General features: G+C 36.1%; 1 protein-coding gene across 3 annotated transcripts in view; it reads left to right on the top strand.

Moving 5' to 3' along the window:
* LOC118274709 (potassium channel subfamily K member 15) overlaps nt 1-18,601 on the top strand; it is a 52,254-nt gene that overhangs the window by 23,397 nt on the left and 10,256 nt on the right. For all 3 annotated transcript variants that reach the window (XM_035592378.2, XM_035592377.2, XM_035592380.2), the window contains exons 2-6: nt 8,048-8,245; nt 13,421-13,568; nt 13,921-14,057; nt 14,436-14,537; nt 18,339-18,442. In XM_035592378.2, coding sequence (XP_035448271.1) covers nt 8,125-8,245; nt 13,421-13,568; nt 13,921-14,057; nt 14,436-14,537; nt 18,339-18,442 — 612 coding nt within the window. In that variant the 5' untranslated portion in view covers nt 8,048-8,124. The remainder of the gene's footprint in view (nt 1-8,047; nt 8,246-13,420; nt 13,569-13,920; nt 14,058-14,435; nt 14,538-18,338; nt 18,443-18,601) is intronic.

An 18,601-nucleotide genomic window follows, 5' to 3' on the forward strand; every position in this document is an offset into this window, starting at 1 on the left:
CGCAGGTATCTCGGAACATCTCGTCAACATCTATACATATAATAAAATCGTAGAAAAGTGCTGTCTGTACATCTATATCTATACATATAATAAAATCGTAGAAAAGTGCTGTCTGTACATTGAAAATAAAAATAAAAAAAATAGCAGGGGTTATTGTTATGTCGATGTCGAACCCAAAAATGTAATTAACTTTTTTTTTGTCTGTTTGTCTGTTTGTCTGTTTGTCTGTTTGTCTGTTTGTCTGTTTGTCTGTTCGTCTGTGCGCGCTAATCTCAGAAACGGCTGATCCGAGTTGGATGCGGTTTTCACGAATATATTGTGGGATGCTTAAATTTACATTTAGTGTTTGTTTCATGTCAATCGGTTCATAAATAAAAAAGTTATGTCAAATTAAAGAATCACGTCGAACATTCTATGCTTATACCATTAATCTCCGCAACTATTTGACGGATTTGGTTGAAATTTGGTACAGATATAGTTTAGAACCTTAGAAAGGACATAGATATATTTTTATTTCAAAAATCAAAAAATAAAATAAAAATAAAATAAAAATAAAATAAAATAAAATAAAATAAAATAAAATAAAATAAAATAAAAATAAAATAAAAATAAAATAAATGTAAAATAAAATTAAAATAAAAATAAAATAAAAATAAAATAAAAATAAAAATAAAATAAAATAAAAATAAAATAAAAATAAAAATAAAATAAAAATAAAAATAAAAATAAAAATAAAAATAAAAATAAAAATAAAAATAAAAATAAAAATAAAAATAAAAATAAAAATAAAATAAAAATAAAATAAAAATAAAATAAAAATAAAATAAAAATAAAATAAAAATAAAATAAAAATAAAAATAAAATAAAAATAAAATAAAAATAAAATAAAAATAAAATAAAATAAAAATAAAATAAAAATAAAATAAAAATAAAATAAAAATAAAATAAAATAAAAATAAAATAAAATAAAAATAAAATAAAAATAAAATAAAAATAAAATAAAAATAAAATATTTATTCCGGACATACAGCGCCATCTATTGTTCAATTTCGTACTTATAGTACGGAATTGAACAATGTCGGGCTGTTCCTATACTCCGTAGATAGATGGCGTTGATCGCGCAATGGTGTAATTACAATTGTTCAGTTCATGTTATTGTTTTAATTCATTGGAAATTTGTTTTTACAAAATAGTAAAAAGCAATGAAAAATATAACATAATACAACTTTTAGTACAAAGAAAACGCTCTAACGGAGTATAGATAATTCTATGTCGATCGTTACACGACTTCGGTTCATGTTATTGTTTTAATTCATCGAAAAAAGTTAACAAATAGTAAAAAGGTATGAAAAAAATTATATCAATATAATTAAACTTTTAGTACAAAGAAAATGCCCGAACGGAGTATAAATAAATAATCCAAGTTGTCTTTATCCTCGATAGATGGCGTTGGGATCGAAATAGATTGCGCTATGGTTTTGTTACAATTATTTGGTTGGGTATCGGCCGAGCGCTTCGGTACTATCGTGGAAAATGTGTATTATCAGTCGTATGATTATTTGTCTGTAGTGGTCCTGCTGTTTCGTATATTCTAAATTGGTTTCGTTGTATTTGTCAATTAATAAGCTTATTTATTGGGTTTTCCTGGTTTTCTGGTTAAACTATTTAACGTAGGTTTAGTTTGATATCGATTATTAGTAGTTACTGTAGTTAGTTTTTTTAATAAAATTGTAAGTCTAATTTATAAATTAATTAGATTAGATTTAAGTCGTTTCTTTTAAATTATTTAGTTTAAGCTTGGTTATTATAGCATAGAGGATAGGTTGTAATATAATTTCTTTTTTAATTGTTATAAATTCGTAATTCGTAGCTTTCTTTAGTTTTAAGTTAGTTTTCATCTTAAGTTCGGAAAGATTATAATATTTCTTTAGTTAAAGTCCGTTTTTAACTATTTTTTCAATGCCCTAAGTGAGTATACATCTATTAAAATCAAACGCAGAGCTCATTATGTTGATTTTTGAAGAGTTCCCTGGAATATCTTCCACATCTCATTTTTGAAAAGATCCCGCGAGATCGGGAACTCATCATCATCATCATCAGCCTATAGCTATGGGAACTATGTGGTTAAAACCAAAAATTTGCCGGAAGTCACTATTCCACGCGAACGAAGTCGCGGGCAAAAGCTAGTCCATAATAATAACGTTACCACGTACCAAATCACTTTATATGATAATCACTACACGGCAGACGTAATAAATTCAAATGCGCCTGCTTTGTATCCTCACGACCTTATATACTTTTATATAAACTGAACATTAATGAAAATTTAAAGATTGATAATGGACTAACAAGTTGTACATCGTTTTTAGAAAGTGCTTATTCGCAATTAGACGAAGACCAGACCGGGGTTTAGCAAACAAAGTAATAGAATATATCAGACTGCAACGGCTCCCGAGGCACCACTCAGCACTCGTAATTGGCTTAGTAACACTCTTGTTGTAGGTTAACCTCGCATTACCGCTCACCAGGTGTGTTTTACATGTTAATTATATATTTTATCTGATGAAGTTAAGTGCTAAATAAACGTTAGAGAATAATAAACGTTATTTCTGTTGGATATCAAACTGTGTGTGCCTCGCGCGCCATACAATGTGGAACAATCATTTTGTCCGCGTTGACTTGTGTCTTCCGATTGTGAAATCCGTTCGTGTGATGCATGACCGGCGTGTTGTAGTTTGACAAACGTGGTTGGTTTTTGGTGACATACGAGTATTAATAGCGCACGAGCTATTAATATTATTTTTTTGCACGTATACACGGCACGCGTTTTAAATAGAAATAGATTCCCAAAGAAATCGAAGAATGTAACCAAAAATTGTATTGTGAATCTGATTGGAAAAGAGTTACCTAAGGAGTTACTTGCTCGTTCTTCTCCATTCGAATCTACACTTTGGAAAGAGCAACTAGAGGACTGCCCGATAGACCTTTTTAATATTATTACATTTGCTTTACTGTTAAAAAATACTTTTCTGATCTATTTGAAATAAATAATTTTGACTTTGACTTTGAATCAAAACCTAAAGAAATCACGCGATCTTTAGAGAGGTTGCAATTGCAATAATAAATACTTAACAATGATATTTTAACTTGGTTTGCTTGCATTCCTATGCTAAAATATTAAATTAATATTCCTTCAATGGAGAATTACAGAACAGAGTTTATATTTCCATCTATTCATGTTTTACCTCGTTACCTTACTACAACGAGAAATGTCTTATGAATGAGTAGTGATGTTGTTAAAATATATCGATAAAAATAAATATCTACTATAACATTGCATTGAAGTATTTATTTAAGTTTATTTAAATTGTTAGTTTTGATTCGTGGCCTGGTCGTTGGAACAGTCGTAAATATTTAGTATTTATGAAAATATTAATGTTTATGGAGCAGCGACATGAACACATTTGCTTGTGAAGTGCGTGTTGTGACATAGTAGATCAATGTTGTCTTAATTATTGAAATAGAAGGCAGATTGTTAGTTGAATGCTACTATGTATACATGATATTTTTTGGCGTGTAAGCGTAACTATAAAAATACGTATTTATTTTTACCTAATGAATATGACATTAAAATATTTCCACACCTAAATTCGTGTAGATCACAGAAAATCACAACAACAATTATATAAAACAGTATTTACTATTCAACCCTTTTCATACAGAAACCAATAAATAAAACTCAAGTTAATTTCTCTCCCATTGCTCTGTGTCATGAATAAAAATAGCAATTAAAACACAACTTAACACAACTGTTTCCGCGACAATATGGACACGGGAACATGTGGCTTATAGCAATTTGTCATCACAAGTTGCACAAGTTAACTGGGTGGAATAAAACAGCGGCCATTTTTCAAAATGGCTGCTTTAAATTGTAAAGCTGCGGTCACACTGAACTGGAGCAGTCATTGTGGCCGGCGGCCATCGGCCGGCGGTCTGATGTTCATCTCAGTTATTCATTTTCGTTCACTTCATTTACTTTACGTAAAATATTTAATGGATAACGTTTCAGTGGAACGGTGTTTAAGTTATTATTTATCGGGTGTTCCTGCAGGAATTGAGGTTGCAATTGTTATTGAATAATTTACGGTTATATCTGTTAAATGAATCTGTCGCTGACAGAACCAATGACCGTTTGGGTAGACGTGTTCTTGAGTGGAGATCGTGACTCGGCGAACGTAGTGGAGGGTGCTCTCCAGTAGTTGGGTGCGGATAGCTGAAGATTGCGCTCAGTGGTGTGCTATTGAAGTGTATATTTAGCAGTGGATGGAAACGAGCTGATGCTTCTAAATCTACAGTGATTTAGTTTGGTAGTTATCTTTCATATTACGAGTCTGTTAGTTTAAATTGTATTTGATTTTTTTAACATAAAACTTTGTCACTTATAAGACCTTTTAATATACGAGAAATTTTATCTATCCCGTAATATTATCAGAGCTCCGCCTCTATACCAACTTAACCACGAACCTTCCACGTTTCCAAACATAATATTGGTATTAACATAAACACGACTACACCGTATTAAGGTAATATCGATAGTAATCAGAATATCGATATTCCCATCCCTAGTCAATCGAGGTTTCCCATCCACGCCGCAGTTTGTATTCCGTTAACATATTGACTTTGTGTTGGTTAACTAAATAGTTAATTCTAAATAGATGGGACTTATAGCTTAGATATTTAATATATCTTGTGACGTGGTATGTATGAGGAAGATATTGCTTGTTGTCTGTTTGTTTGCGCGTCTTCGCTACAAACACATTGATCCAGCTTCGCGTTCATCTCTGCACCTGTGTAAAGGAATGGTTAATGTTATTGAATGTGACTCGCATTGAATGGCTTGTTAGTTTATAATATATGTCTCGTCTTGTCTTGTAATGTATGATTTGATTTATCTTATCTGTCAGGAATATGTGTGAAGTAGATGTTATTATTATTATTAACAGTTATGGAACATGTAGTCAGCTGACGTTAGACGTTTTCGTTTTGTCAATCAATTAGTTTGGTTCCTGAAAACTGGTACATATTATGTGTATTTTGTTGATATAAAAATACAAAACGTAGTATAGAGGCACATAGTTTGAAGAACCGACAGCAAATGGGACAGAAAGGTTCTCGAGTAGACGTCACGTACGTAGGTCTACCCACAAGGTGGAGTGACGACCTGAGCCGCTGGACGTAGGTTGTTTCCAATCAGCCGATCTGGAAGTCACTGGAGAAGGCTTATTTTCAGCAGTGGACGTCTTGTGGGTGATATGACGATGATGATAATGAGCTCACAGTGAATGAAACGTGTGACGTTATGTAATTCATATTCACAGTCATATCATCTGATATTCAGGTAATCCACAGTCTGAAAATGGGAGCAATTGTAATCCTATTCGAGTTGATACACGATTAAAATAAAAGCAATACTACATTATTTACAACTCACACAACTGCAGTGATTTATGTGATGTACATCTGATACAGTTCATAATTCCGAGATTAGCTCGGAAACAAATGTCAACACGAAATGTGAAAATATATGTGTGAGTGGAAAACTGACATATTTATATATCCTTTTATAATAACTGGTTGATTTGTGAGCAGTCGCCAGTAGTAGCTAGTATTTGCATTGATTTGTGAGTTTCCTGTCAAAATGTACTAGTCACAGAGGTTTTGTAGGTAAATATGACGGTTTGAAAGTACCTACTATTGGTAAAAGATGTTGGGAGTGCAAGAATGAGTGAGTGCTCCATTGATTTAGTCTAGAAGTTTACAACTGTACAACTTTCTAGTGTATTTTACAGTTACAGGAAAAACAGCTTTAACTCCATACACATAAGTAAGTAAATAGACTAGATGAAGTTTGTGTACTTTGTCTTGTGACAGTTTTCAATAGTCTTAAAGGAATATCTATGAATGCATCTAAACTACCAATGGCATTGTATTTCTTGGTAGGGTCCCGTATAAAAAAATCTTTGAGGGGACCCGGTTTTCTCTCTTTTTTTTTGATGGGGACAACATCATCTAGTGACTTTTCCCATCCTGTCTCTCAAGCTTCAAAGAAGGGACTTACCGATGCATTAACAGCGAGTCCATGTTTGGGGGTCCTTATGATGACGTTAATTTTCCTAAAGTTGCTGCCAACTTTTAAACGCATGCTTTACGCGGGTAAAATTGATTATTTGGACTTTTGTAATTTCTGAAAGAAAAATAAAAATTGGGAAGTTTCTATTTTTTACTTAAGCACGTTGGGTCCGTCGTAGCCCGGGGCCCCGTATAATAATGCCGGCAGATACGGCGCTAGGTACGTCTCTGATAATAGCTATCTATGTACAATGCTGCACTACAGTATCTCCTATCGCAATTAATAGACACACAATACTATGGGTGATATCGATCTGTAACTAGGGCTTTCAGATCAAAATATCCTTTGGATTATTTTGTATTCGAAAATTTCACAAATCGTTAAAATTGCATCATCATGTTTGCCTACTTTATGATGGAGGGCTAAGGATTCCTTCCAGATTCTTGATAAACCTTGTCCATATCAGGAAAATGGTTTATGCCAACCCTATCTGTATCACTATTAGAGTAGATATTCATTATCTGATTAAATTCAATCTGTTGGTTTGTGTGTATAATTGAGATGGCAAGCAAACGGCCCACTTGTTGGAGGGCGGCGGTGCCACAGCGTAGCGGGGCTTTAGTATCAACCATTGTTACCGGCGCCATGTTGTGGCTCCCTGCGGGGGAATCGAACTGGTTACAATCATTTGTATTATTGTGTGGTATTGGAGAGTGACTAATTAATATAAATGCTGCTGCTTAAAGCAATGGTAATTACATAGATGATACTGTGATGGCGACCATGTTATATTAGTTCTATTAGCAAGTGGTATTTAGAAAATAGAAGCTATTAATGTATCAGAAATTTTGTGCAAAATATGTTTTTACCGTCTAGAATTAACAACAATGAGAATAGGTTTTATCTACCAAGTGGTTGCAAGTGCCTTGTTGGTCGAGTGGTTGCAAGTACGACTACCGTACAAGTAGTGTCTGTGTAAATTTCTCAGTAGTAGCACGGAGTCTGGAATTGTGCCCAGTATACGGCAATAGGTTAGCCCCTATTACATGTGACTTATATCACAAATGGTGAACATTGTTCACCCACTGACGAACATTGTACACTGTACAATGTTCACCCGTACACATTGTACAGTATGACACTGTCGTGCCGTAATGTGTGCCGATCCCTTCGGGGAAAACACAGATGGTACACCTCTGATCAATCATTAGTAGATGATCATAGAACATTGTCACATGATGTAACCTAATAATACTCAACTCAGATTAACACAGTCAAGCTACATCCGCACTCAAGGGAGCGGCCGGTGATACACGTAGTGTTTGAAACCGGTAAACTTAATTTAGTGTGATTGTATCATGCAGTGCGGTCATGTTCGCAAGTTGGCGGCGCATCCGCCAGTTTGAAGGACTTGCGGTCGAGGCCATACGTGCAGATACTCTAACAAGACTTCGACGATACATTGGGGAGTGCAGGCTTAGATACGTTACGTACGAGTATCGTATCGAGATGCAATTGATAGCGCTGTATATTAAGTTTGGAGTTTGTTTTGTTAAATAAAATTTTATTGTTTCTGTCTTTCGTAGTTTGGACTGTTCCTTTTTCTTGTTTAAACATAAGTAAAGTTTAAGGGAGGACAGGTAGACTAACTTACCCGATTTGATTCGTCGCTGGATGCAGGTTGCTTCCAACCGGCTTATCTGGAGCACATTGGGGTAGCCTATGTTCAGCAGTGGACGTCTTATGGTTTATAATTATGATTATGATGAATGTATTGGAAGTTGGAAACAGCGCGACCTTATTGATACTTATTATTCACATAAACATCATCACCATCTTTGGAATAACCAATTTTTTCCAGATTGAGCCCATGTACTTTCAGAGTTTTATTGATGAAATAATATGCTATTGTTTCAGATCCACTTCAGATGACATAAAGCGGGACCAATGAGCTGGTGCGAGGCGAGGGGGCGGGGCCTCACGATGCGCGGTGCATGATGCCCCGGCGCAAGCGCAGGCTCGCGTCCCGCATCCGCGACTACGTGCGCGGTCTACTCGCGTTCCTCTTCAGCAATGTGGGCGTCATCGTGCTTGTGGTCGCTTATACCATTGCTGGTAAGATTATGATAAATTATTATTAGAGTAGGGTTAAAATATAATGGTATTTTTTTTTTGAGGGGGGAAAATCATCCAATGACTTCTCCCGCCTTGGGCGAGGCGGGAGGGAGTGTTAGACTCTTACTGACTAAAAACCACCCCGTTCCTACTCCTGCTTTTCGAGCCGGAGCCCCGGTAAACCCGCTAGGTAGTCTGCAGCTCCGGAAAATATAATGGTCTGGGAACCAGATAGTAACAGGAATGAGAAATAAATTAGGGATAGTCTACACCATTCAGTTCCGCGCATCAAGATGTAGATAGATACTGGCATTGATAAGTTACTGCTACTTTGTTATATTGTAATCCCACCAAGCGATATCGGATATTCTTGTACAAACATGAAACATTGCATTGGCATCAAGCGGAATCCAACAACAGTAGTGATATACTTTTCCTGGCATCCATAATCCATCATCTTATAATTAAGTTTCGCTAGCTCAATGCTCAATCCGGGTCATTTCAAAATGCAGCAAATTTTCGCAAAGAAACCGCAGTACACGCCTACACGATATTACAAATACCAATTTTGCGCTAAACTCAACCTTTACAAACATTTGCATAAAAGTTGGTCATCCAAGCCGAATTATTTGAGCCAATTACTTGGTTTTTGATTATACATAATCCATGAATTTACAAAGCCATTTCCAGACCTTCGGAGAGTCAACACCAGTTTTAATTAAAGGTTGTAACTACAGAATGAGGTCGCGTTTGATGATTCATCTCTGCGAAGGCGGCTAATTAATGGTTTTAATATGATCGAGTTATAAGGAATTTTTGATTTCATGCAAGAAGGCGGAACCATGTACAGGTTTGAACAGTTATTTGGTATGCAGATTAGAAAATAAAGATTAACTCAGTACCTTTCTACTGTAGCTATTAACACTAATTTTTATCGTGTTTTGAGTGTGGGAGAGCCATGCTTTGGCACAAATGGGCCACCTCGAACGGAGATACCACGGCCTCATGGAAAGCCGACGTGAAATTAATAACGCTTTCGTTGTTTTGTTGTGATATTATGAAAGTGAGGTTATCAATGGCCTAAGCTTGCCTAATCCCAATCTGTTTTCTCAAAATTCAACCCAACCCAACCCAAATTCTCCAAAAGGCAACGCACTTGTAACGCCTCTGTTTTGTTTCTCCCTGAGCGGCGGCGATTGCTGACCATTAGGTGATCCATTTGCTCGTTTACCGATTTTTACCATAACAAATATTTTTAATTGCTCAATAGTCAAACAATGATCACTTTCTCTGTATTGAATTTATCTTTATATTCGTATGCATATAAAGAAAATAACTGTTCAGACTGTATATAAAACCATTACTTCTATGTCGGCATGTAATGTCCCTTTAGTTTCTAAATCTTAAAGGATTGCTGACTTCATCGATTCTATTTCGAGTCGCACTAACGTTGCAATCAATGCCGTAATGTCGCAGTCAAAGGACCTGCTCCGGGGGACGTCAAAGGCAGTAATCAGTTTGAGTTGTTCAGGTACATACCGGGGCGGATCGGGGTAGGAGGTCGTAATTATACCGAAATGTCTCCCATGTTTATTTAAGTTTAAGTCAAATTTGATGATAGTGAGGTGACATGACGTATTTCTGTCGCATTACTTTGTTTTTAGTATGAAAAATGGAGAAAATGGATGTTGGGAATTCTGCCTAAAAAAAGTTTAGTTTAGAGATTAGCTACCTAAATTATTCACATGTCTATAACACACTTCTCCTACGAATTTTATATTTTGCTGTGCCCAACAGGGTCCATAATTGTGACTAAATACTGTATTAATTTCTAAAACCTGTGTACATTATGAATGCAATAAATACTAATGCCACTAAAACGGCAAACAGGCATTAAATTAATTCAATTAATCCGCAGCCATTTAGGTCATCCAACTCTAAATCGGAACTCTATAAATATAATATGGAAACCGCGACAAAGGCATTGAATGGAATCGAAACCGCAACAGTTGTTAGAAAGTGTTTGGCAATCGATAATTCAGTGACGACCTTTTTGGTTCCCCACAAACGATTGTACGACCACGATTGTTGCCAAATGCCATAAAATATGATGAATCGAGGGAAGCTTTTTTATGGTTTGCTAGGCATACTTCTGATGTTGTTATAGCATTGTGGTTACATTTTTATTACACTCTTTTTGTTATGGGTCCGATTATGGTGCCTTGCGGCATTCCATTACTAAATTTACTTTTATATGAATGTTAGGCCGGAGTTTTAATTCGTTACTGCGAAATTAAGTTTATGTTCCATCTGACTACGCTGTTTACGCAATTGTGAAAATGTTTTTCGACCAACTTTTGAGACAATTTTCTGAAGTTTTAGCTTTTTCACAAATAAGAAGTGTTTACCTTCGTCTCTTAAACGTCTGAATAAACAGAATAAACATTTTCCTAAACTTTCAGTTTACTCACAACAAACATTTCAGCTTGAACACTAAATCAATATTTTTCAGCAATTACCAAAGCTTGTTATTTCTTGGAAGTCGCGAGAAGGTACCTACTGACATACTTTGAGAACATCGCCCTATTCACGAGAAACCTTTAAAAAGCTGAACGTTGTAAAAGAGCTTAGACGTCAATGTAATTACGAGCCTACTGCGCATACATAACTGAACAATATGATTATAAAACTTATCAAATATAATGTAGGTAAATACACATAACAGTGTTCAAGAAGTTTAAAGGTGCCTTTTGGTTATTTAATTGAAATAAATGCGTCGATTATACTTCATTCAGTTTAGAATTAGAACTTCAAACTTCTATATTGAGACAGGACAGTCGATTGATTACACAGTCAATAATTACTCTGCTCCACAAATCCTATCGCACTTTACGCCCAAATCAAAGGGATATCGATTGTTCCACAATAATAGAATTATGGTTGTCGCGCCACGTCATTAGATGCCTTGAAAGCCTGAACTTTACACTTCAGCGAGCACTTTTAACTTTTACAACATCTCTGTCGGGTATTTCCTTTGTCATTTTGATGAACAACGGGAGGCTGCGGCTCTGCGTTATCGCATTAGGCTGCTGCACACAACCAAAGAATATTGGATATGCGATGAGCGAAGAAATTTCAAAGACTCCACAATCTGGCTTAAAAAGTCTTTTCTGTATCGATTGCAAGTTTCAAAAGCCTAAGATTGTTCGGAGAAGTATGCTTAAAATTAAATTCTTAATATTAAATTAGTTTGTTCTTACAACGATGTGGTTTATGGATCCTTTGTGTAAGATACCATTGAACGGACTTAATAACAGCTAGGTATTTAATCATACCTTCTATTTACCTTCGTATTCAAAAGCTCTCCACTGAAAGGGAGGTTCTATGCGCCTAGTACGAATAGCCCTCGCTGAAAAGGTTCTTAATTATACCAGTATACAGACAAAGAGGTCTAAATCTGTAAACTGAGTCGGGAATCCTGGAAACGTTTTATAAGTGTTCTCTACTTCTTTGTAGGCAGAACTATTTAGTTTAGATTTTTTATATTGTAGGTAGATAATCACGTACAATGGTGTACTTTACGTTTTGTGTCACAAGTTGGTGCCAGTGCGGCGTGATATCATGTTTGTGCATGTTTGTAGCTGTCCAAAGTTTATTTAACAATGCACAATGTGTTCATGGCAGAAAATTAAACTTTCTATTGAAATCTAGGTCACGTTACCAGCGGGTCTAGCTCTAGCTACCAAAAATTCTCATTAAAGGTAAAAAATAAGAACATTTTTATGTAAAGTTGAAAAAATTCTCTTCCAACAAACGATATGTACTGAGAAAGCAACAAAGGATGTTGATTTAATAGATTAACGTGAAATGGATGAAATGTCAAACAGTACTCGTAGCAGCGATTGAACGATACTTCAGTGCGCGATCAATCCATTCACTCCAGACAGTGTGCACACGCCCTAACTGTTCAAAGAAACTCTTCAAAAATTAAATTCGTGTTTTTCTTGACGACATTATGATGCTCCGTAATTTATGTTCGGCCGTCGTCCTCGGTAAATTAAAAGGAATCTGTCTTCGTGGCTCGGCCCCATGATAAATTGATAATAAGGCAATGTTTGGCATGAGATAAAAGTGATGTAAGAGCCATGACAAACCGATCTTCTTAAAAATGAAGACGTTTTCAATTAAAATCATGATTATGTTTTGTATGCCAGTCTTTTCATGTCTTTGTGATTATCATCAAAGGCGCATCAAGGGTTCAGGAATGTGGGAGATGGTCGTCTTGTGTATAACCTTGTAATAATTTATTTGATTAGTTTATTTTAAAATTTTAACTCTGTTGTAATGTGACCCGAATCGAACAGTGGTATCACTGTTCTACTTACTAGTAGGTAGATTATGGAGAGTAGTCTGTGAGGTCCATATATAAAAGAGGTTCAGTCAAATCTAGTTAGGACACAGTCTAAGCTTGATTAACGCCTTTTAAAACCGATATTCATTAAGCACATTCCAAACAGTGCCATTATGATTTTGATTTATCGAACCAATAATATCTAGCCGTTGCCGCAGACTTCCATATTATTCTCTTTGTTCTATAGTTTGAAAATGATAAATGATCAGCCGTAGCTAGTAGCTAGTGAGCTCACTGGGAATAACATTTTAACCGATTCACAGCAACAAAGGTGAAAATTGTAATTTTAAAACTGTAGAGAATGTTAGCTTGCAGCAGATGTATGGGAGAGCTTATTTTTGAATCAACTTAGCGATGAATCTTCTGGGTGAACGTGGGAGAATTATTATTATAATGCATTCGTTCTTATCAAGTGACTTTTATTAAATATTTGAATGAATTAATGGCTAACTTGGATCAGGTTCTGATATCGCCTTCTGAGATATGAATAGTAGCAAGTTTACTATCTTTAATCTTGAGAAACGGATGGCGAGATAATCCCCCTTAACGAGGAAGCCATCTTTTAGTTCTTCCACGGAGCTGCGGACTACCTAGCGGATTTACCGGGGCTCTGGCTCGACACGCAGGAGTAGGAACGGGGCGATTTTTAGTCAGTAAGAGTCTGACACTCCCTCTCGCTCCCTCTCTCTGATATATTTTCCCCCTGAAAAAAAAGGTAATAATATCATAAAATGGCCAAACTTATGCAAAGTGTCTGTCTACAGGTGCATTCATGTTCCAAGCGATAGAGGGCGGCAGTGAGTGGAAGGTGGACAAGCAGATGTCTCGGGAGCGCACCAACCTGACGCAGTACCTGTGGCAGAACGTCACCCTCGACCTCAACCTCTTCAACGAGACCGCGGTCAAGGAGAGGTGGGTATAATACACCCACTATGTTTTATGAATACAGTAGTTGCTTTCTTTTTTGAGTAGTGATAATTTACAGCAAAAACGTAGGTGCTTTCGAAACTAAACAACGTCATGCCTTTTATCCCGGAAGAGTGTATACCCAGATTTCACCATTTGTCTTTTAAGTCCCATGTAAAGGTGCTACTACTGAGAAATTTTCGAAAAACTGAAAATAGCCCAGTAATACTTTGCTCGACCTGGGAATCGAACCTGACCCCTTGTCCGGCAGTCGCACTTACGACCGTGTATGTGCTTTCCTTCGATAATAATAATTATGATTTCTTCCTTTATTTCAATTGTGTGTTTGTTTGTGCAGGATTGGCAGAGAGCTGCGCAACTATCAGACCAAGATAGTGATGGCTGTCCACAAGGGGTGGGACGGCGGCAGGTCCTCGCGGCAGTGGAGCTTCTCGTCCGCGTTCTTGTATTCCCTCACTGTTATTACTACTATAGGTAAGATTATAAATAAGTCATTTTATGTTGTTGTAATTAGTAATCTAGTCCACATGAACAGATTTCTAAGTTTTTACTGTTTTGTGTTAATGCATACCGTACTTTTCCTAATTAAATTGAGGATAGCGTGAAGCTTTAGTTACATTAATCTAAGCGCCTGTTTCATCACCTTCTTATGTGTCAGATTGTGCACAATTCAAAGATCTGATACATAGCTGGCTATCCAGACATTGTGAAATAAGTTCTAAATGCCAATATTTTAATATGGAATGCACTTAAAACAACCCGTTTGAGGTTATTGTCGTATGTCACTTGCTTTTTTTTGTAGTGGATGACTTAATGTTAGTCCTATATCTACGAACATGTGGATTCCGCCAGGTTACGGGCACCTGTCTCCAAAGACTGACTGGGGCAAGGTGGTGACGATCCTGTACGCGCTGCTCGGGATGCCGCTGTTCCTGCTCTATCTGACCAATGTTGGTAAGATTTGCAACAATATAATATCTGTTACTATATTTCCCCACATTATCATACAATGTTTATGTTTCCTATCCTTTACTGTCACCGTAACCGTAGTCGCATTGATACTCAACCACTTTCGTCTATATGTCAGTATGTTCCGTTCACTTGATGGATGGTTCTACCCTTCACAATAGTAATGGCTGAGTAGTACCTACTATATTATTCTTGGTTAAACATGTTATAGTTTAGTTTAGGCTTTTGGATAGGCATACAGGTACATAATATAGAATACGCAGGCATATGTTAACCATTTCCTAAGAGTGAGGCCCCATTTTGCCCGTTACGCTGTGTTGCGCCGCGTCGTCGCAACGGTGTAATTAATGTTTGAATGTTTGTGTGTATATTTGTTACTTAATCACGTCAAAATGGCTGAAGGGATCGGAATGAAATTTGCAGTAAGAGTAGATTATGGTCTGGAATATCAACTCATAAGACGCATTTTTAACGCATAAGAAGGTAATAAAAAATGTATGGAAAATGATGTTGCGACGACGTAACGCAGAGGGCTACTAATGATATTATTAATTAAAAAAAAAACAAATCACATAAACGTACCGAAATCAAATTACCAATCTTTAACGAGTGTAATCAGAAGTGATCGTCGCGTCAGATTTGACTAATAGATATTAATAAATGTAAAATATGGCGGCATTTTCGCAAACGTATAAAAACGCTGACGAATTCGCTCGGCAGCCATTATTGAAGCCAATCAATGAGGTGGAGCAATCGGGAGGTAATGAGGGTCATCGTTAGGGTTTCATAATTGCTTGGGCGGATCCTTGCTAAGTAAGATAGCTCATTAGATAAAAAAAAGTGAGAAATTAGTAGAAATCTAAGGTATTCGGACGCTAACAATATACTTTCCTTTCTTTTTCTTTTTCTTTTGTTTTATAAAAACTTTGCCTTACATTTTCTCTTGTGTCATGGGTAAGTTTACAAATGTACAACAATTAGTAAATCCCGGGGAATAATAATGCGGGATTCGAACGTGATTCCGCTACACATTGCACGGCAGCCAGTTGCCCAGCCTCCGCGTTAACCGTGCAATCAAAGTTACTTTGGTTTGTAACTGTCGTGAAATTCATGCTCACATTTTCAAGATTCACATTTCAAAGCATCACAAAACTTGTTATACGAAATATTTCAAACAAAACAGACAGTCTTCAAATAAGTTTCCTAACTTCCTTGAAACTGAGGAGTACCTACCTACATATACATATACATATATGTAGTTACGTAACATATTTCCAACAATCCCATTCTTAACATTACAATTGTAACTTTAAAGTAACTATATTATAATTAAATTGGAAACCTTCATGGGACCAGTCTCCTTTCCTGGAATACCACAAAAGATGGATGAAGGTGATTGTATGTAGATGGATGGATGTGAAGCGTGATGGGAATGGGACCAGAGGGGAGTGAATTTATTAAACGAAGGTGTGAACATGGCGGCGCGGTGGAGTGATGAATTTAGATGTTAGCGGTATGAAGATCTTAGGTGGATTGATGGTTGGAGATGGTATGGAGAATGTTATTGAAAGGGTTATAGAAAAAAGACTAATGATATGAGATACCGCCTCGTTGGTCAAGTGGTCGTAAGTGCGACTGCCGGACAAGGGGTCTCGGGTTCGATTCCCGGGTCGGGCCAAGTATTACTGGGCTTTTTACGGTTTTTCATAATTTCTCAGTAGTAGCACGGAGAGAGCTCATCCCCTATTACATAGAAATTATAACAAAAATGGTGAAAAGTGGGTGTACATTGTATAGCGGTATTACGTACCATAATGTGCACCTCTGCCTACTCCTTCGGGGATAAAAGGCGTGACGTCGAAGAGATAGAGTAGGGAGTCTGTTGTTAAAGTAGGTACTGTGGGTCTAGGCGCATTCATTAAATGTAACAGCTACTAATTTTGAATCACCCCATGAAATAGAAGACGAGTCTAATAGGACACTGGCCATTTTCAGAAACCGTGACAATCAATTTAAGAAACATAACACCGAAAGTCGACCTTATACTTCTGTTGCTAGCTAACTTGTGGAGGAAAAATTCGGTTATTTTATTATAAAATCCACGTGATCTTACCGTAGAGAACAACAGAGCAATCACGTCTCACGTGGCGACGTTTCCAAAGAAATCATAGGAATAATAGAAATGCTTCGTTTCTCATTTGATCACAAAGCAGTACTTGTTTACTCAAACTTCGGAAGGAAGTTGTCATTTCTATAAACACATCAAACAAAACGTTATGTTTAACAAACAGCTGTAGTTGTAAATTCTCGTGTACATTCGGACAGCTCGCTGTAACGTTTTATTTCTATCAGCTGACTGTTCATTTTGTTTCAACGTCAACCAAGTGGACCTTTTTTCTTAGAAGTCTCGGGTCTCTCAAACGCTTCGGTAATATATTATGGTTACTGTGGATTTTGCTTTTAAAGGAAATCAAGGAAATGTTTTCTAGAGTAATCGATTGTGTAACTACGCGGATTAAGCTTGGCTTTCTTATTTTCTCACTTGTTGATTTTTGATCGTTTTTCGTTGCTCATTACTCATGAGTTTTATTCATCTGATTTCAATAGAGCGAAGTATTTTTCAAGAAAATAGGTACTAATTGTCATTATATATATCCATTCAAATGTCGAACTCGTGCTCTAAGATTTGTTCTCTTCCGAACTTTGGATTGATTTCAACCATTAAAGATGGTCCTTATTAGCCAATAATAAGCTGCGAATCGACGCGCCGTCACTACATCAGTATACTTCGATCCATCTTTATTCAATGGATTTTAAATTTTATTCTTCAGTATTAAAGATGAAAATCTATTGAAGTAATAGGTTTAGTAGTATTTAAGGGACTCCATTCAGTCACTTAAGCTACTCGCGTAGCACAAGTCTTAGGGAATTTCACCTTTGTCCTTTTAGTGTAAATAGGGTACAAAATGCCGTAAACCATTACGGTAGCACCAACATTGCAAATAAGCACTTATTATTTTAATTTCAATCCAATTTCGTCTTCCATTGAAAAACAAAGAACGGCATAATTTGATTGAGTCGGTTCGTTAGGACAATTAATTTTGTTTCTTATTTCAAAACCACTTAGATTTAAATCGGAGTAATAGACACAGGTTGAAAACAATTACACTAGATAAATAACCTAATCAAGTTAAAGAATTTTTTAATCTGGAAACAATGGAGTTGGTTATCTATAGGTAATTGGATTTCGAGTTAGATTGTCTAGGCCTTTCAGATGACCCCCATTCAGACGGGTTTTTAAGATCACCTTTCTTTAGATAATGGTTTTAATTCTACTAAACCTTTTAAGAGTCAGTTCAGTATAGGCTTTTCAAACCTTTAAGTAGAGTGCCTTTATGTCGTAGATGTATAATTACATTAGAAGAAAAGCTTGGTCCTTATGTATACTTATTGTTAGGATCAAAGGACCAAAATTTTCTTAGGTTTAGATTCTTCATAAGTGCTCTTCAAAGCTTTACATTATGTCTTTGTTTATAATTGTATTGTTTTGTATCACGAGTGCTAAGCAAGGGTTCAATTTTGTAAACAAAAAGGCTTCCTTAACTTTGGAAAATTCTCAGTAATATTATAAAGTCTAGAATGGCAATAGCTTTCGCCTGTAGACCCTAATACATGGAACTCATAACTTATGGAAAGTGCTTGTCGCGTTTAATATGTAGACCTCTGCTTCTCTCACGGGTTAAAAGGTGATGAATATTTTATATCTATGGAGAGGTACACTTCCAGGTGAGCTGTTGGCGCGATGGTTCAAGTGCATCTACGCGTTGGTCTGCCTCTGCAGGGGCTGTCCAGGATTCACCAGGAGAAGAGCTGCCAGGTTACGGCTGCAGGTATATCTTCATCTATTTGTTAGTTGCTATTGATGTCTGATCTGAATGTCAATTGATGTCAGCAGAGCAAGGCATTAATATTGTTTAATTTGTGTGGTGAATTTTTTATTCAATTTCGCGAAATATATACCTTAAGAATATTTATTATCTAGTATTTAA

The sequence above is a fragment of the Spodoptera frugiperda genome, chromosome 11, assembly GCF_023101765.2.
Source record: "Spodoptera frugiperda isolate SF20-4 chromosome 11, AGI-APGP_CSIRO_Sfru_2.0, whole genome shotgun sequence".
NCBI classification, from domain to species: Eukaryota; Metazoa; Arthropoda; class Insecta; order Lepidoptera; family Noctuidae; genus Spodoptera; species Spodoptera frugiperda.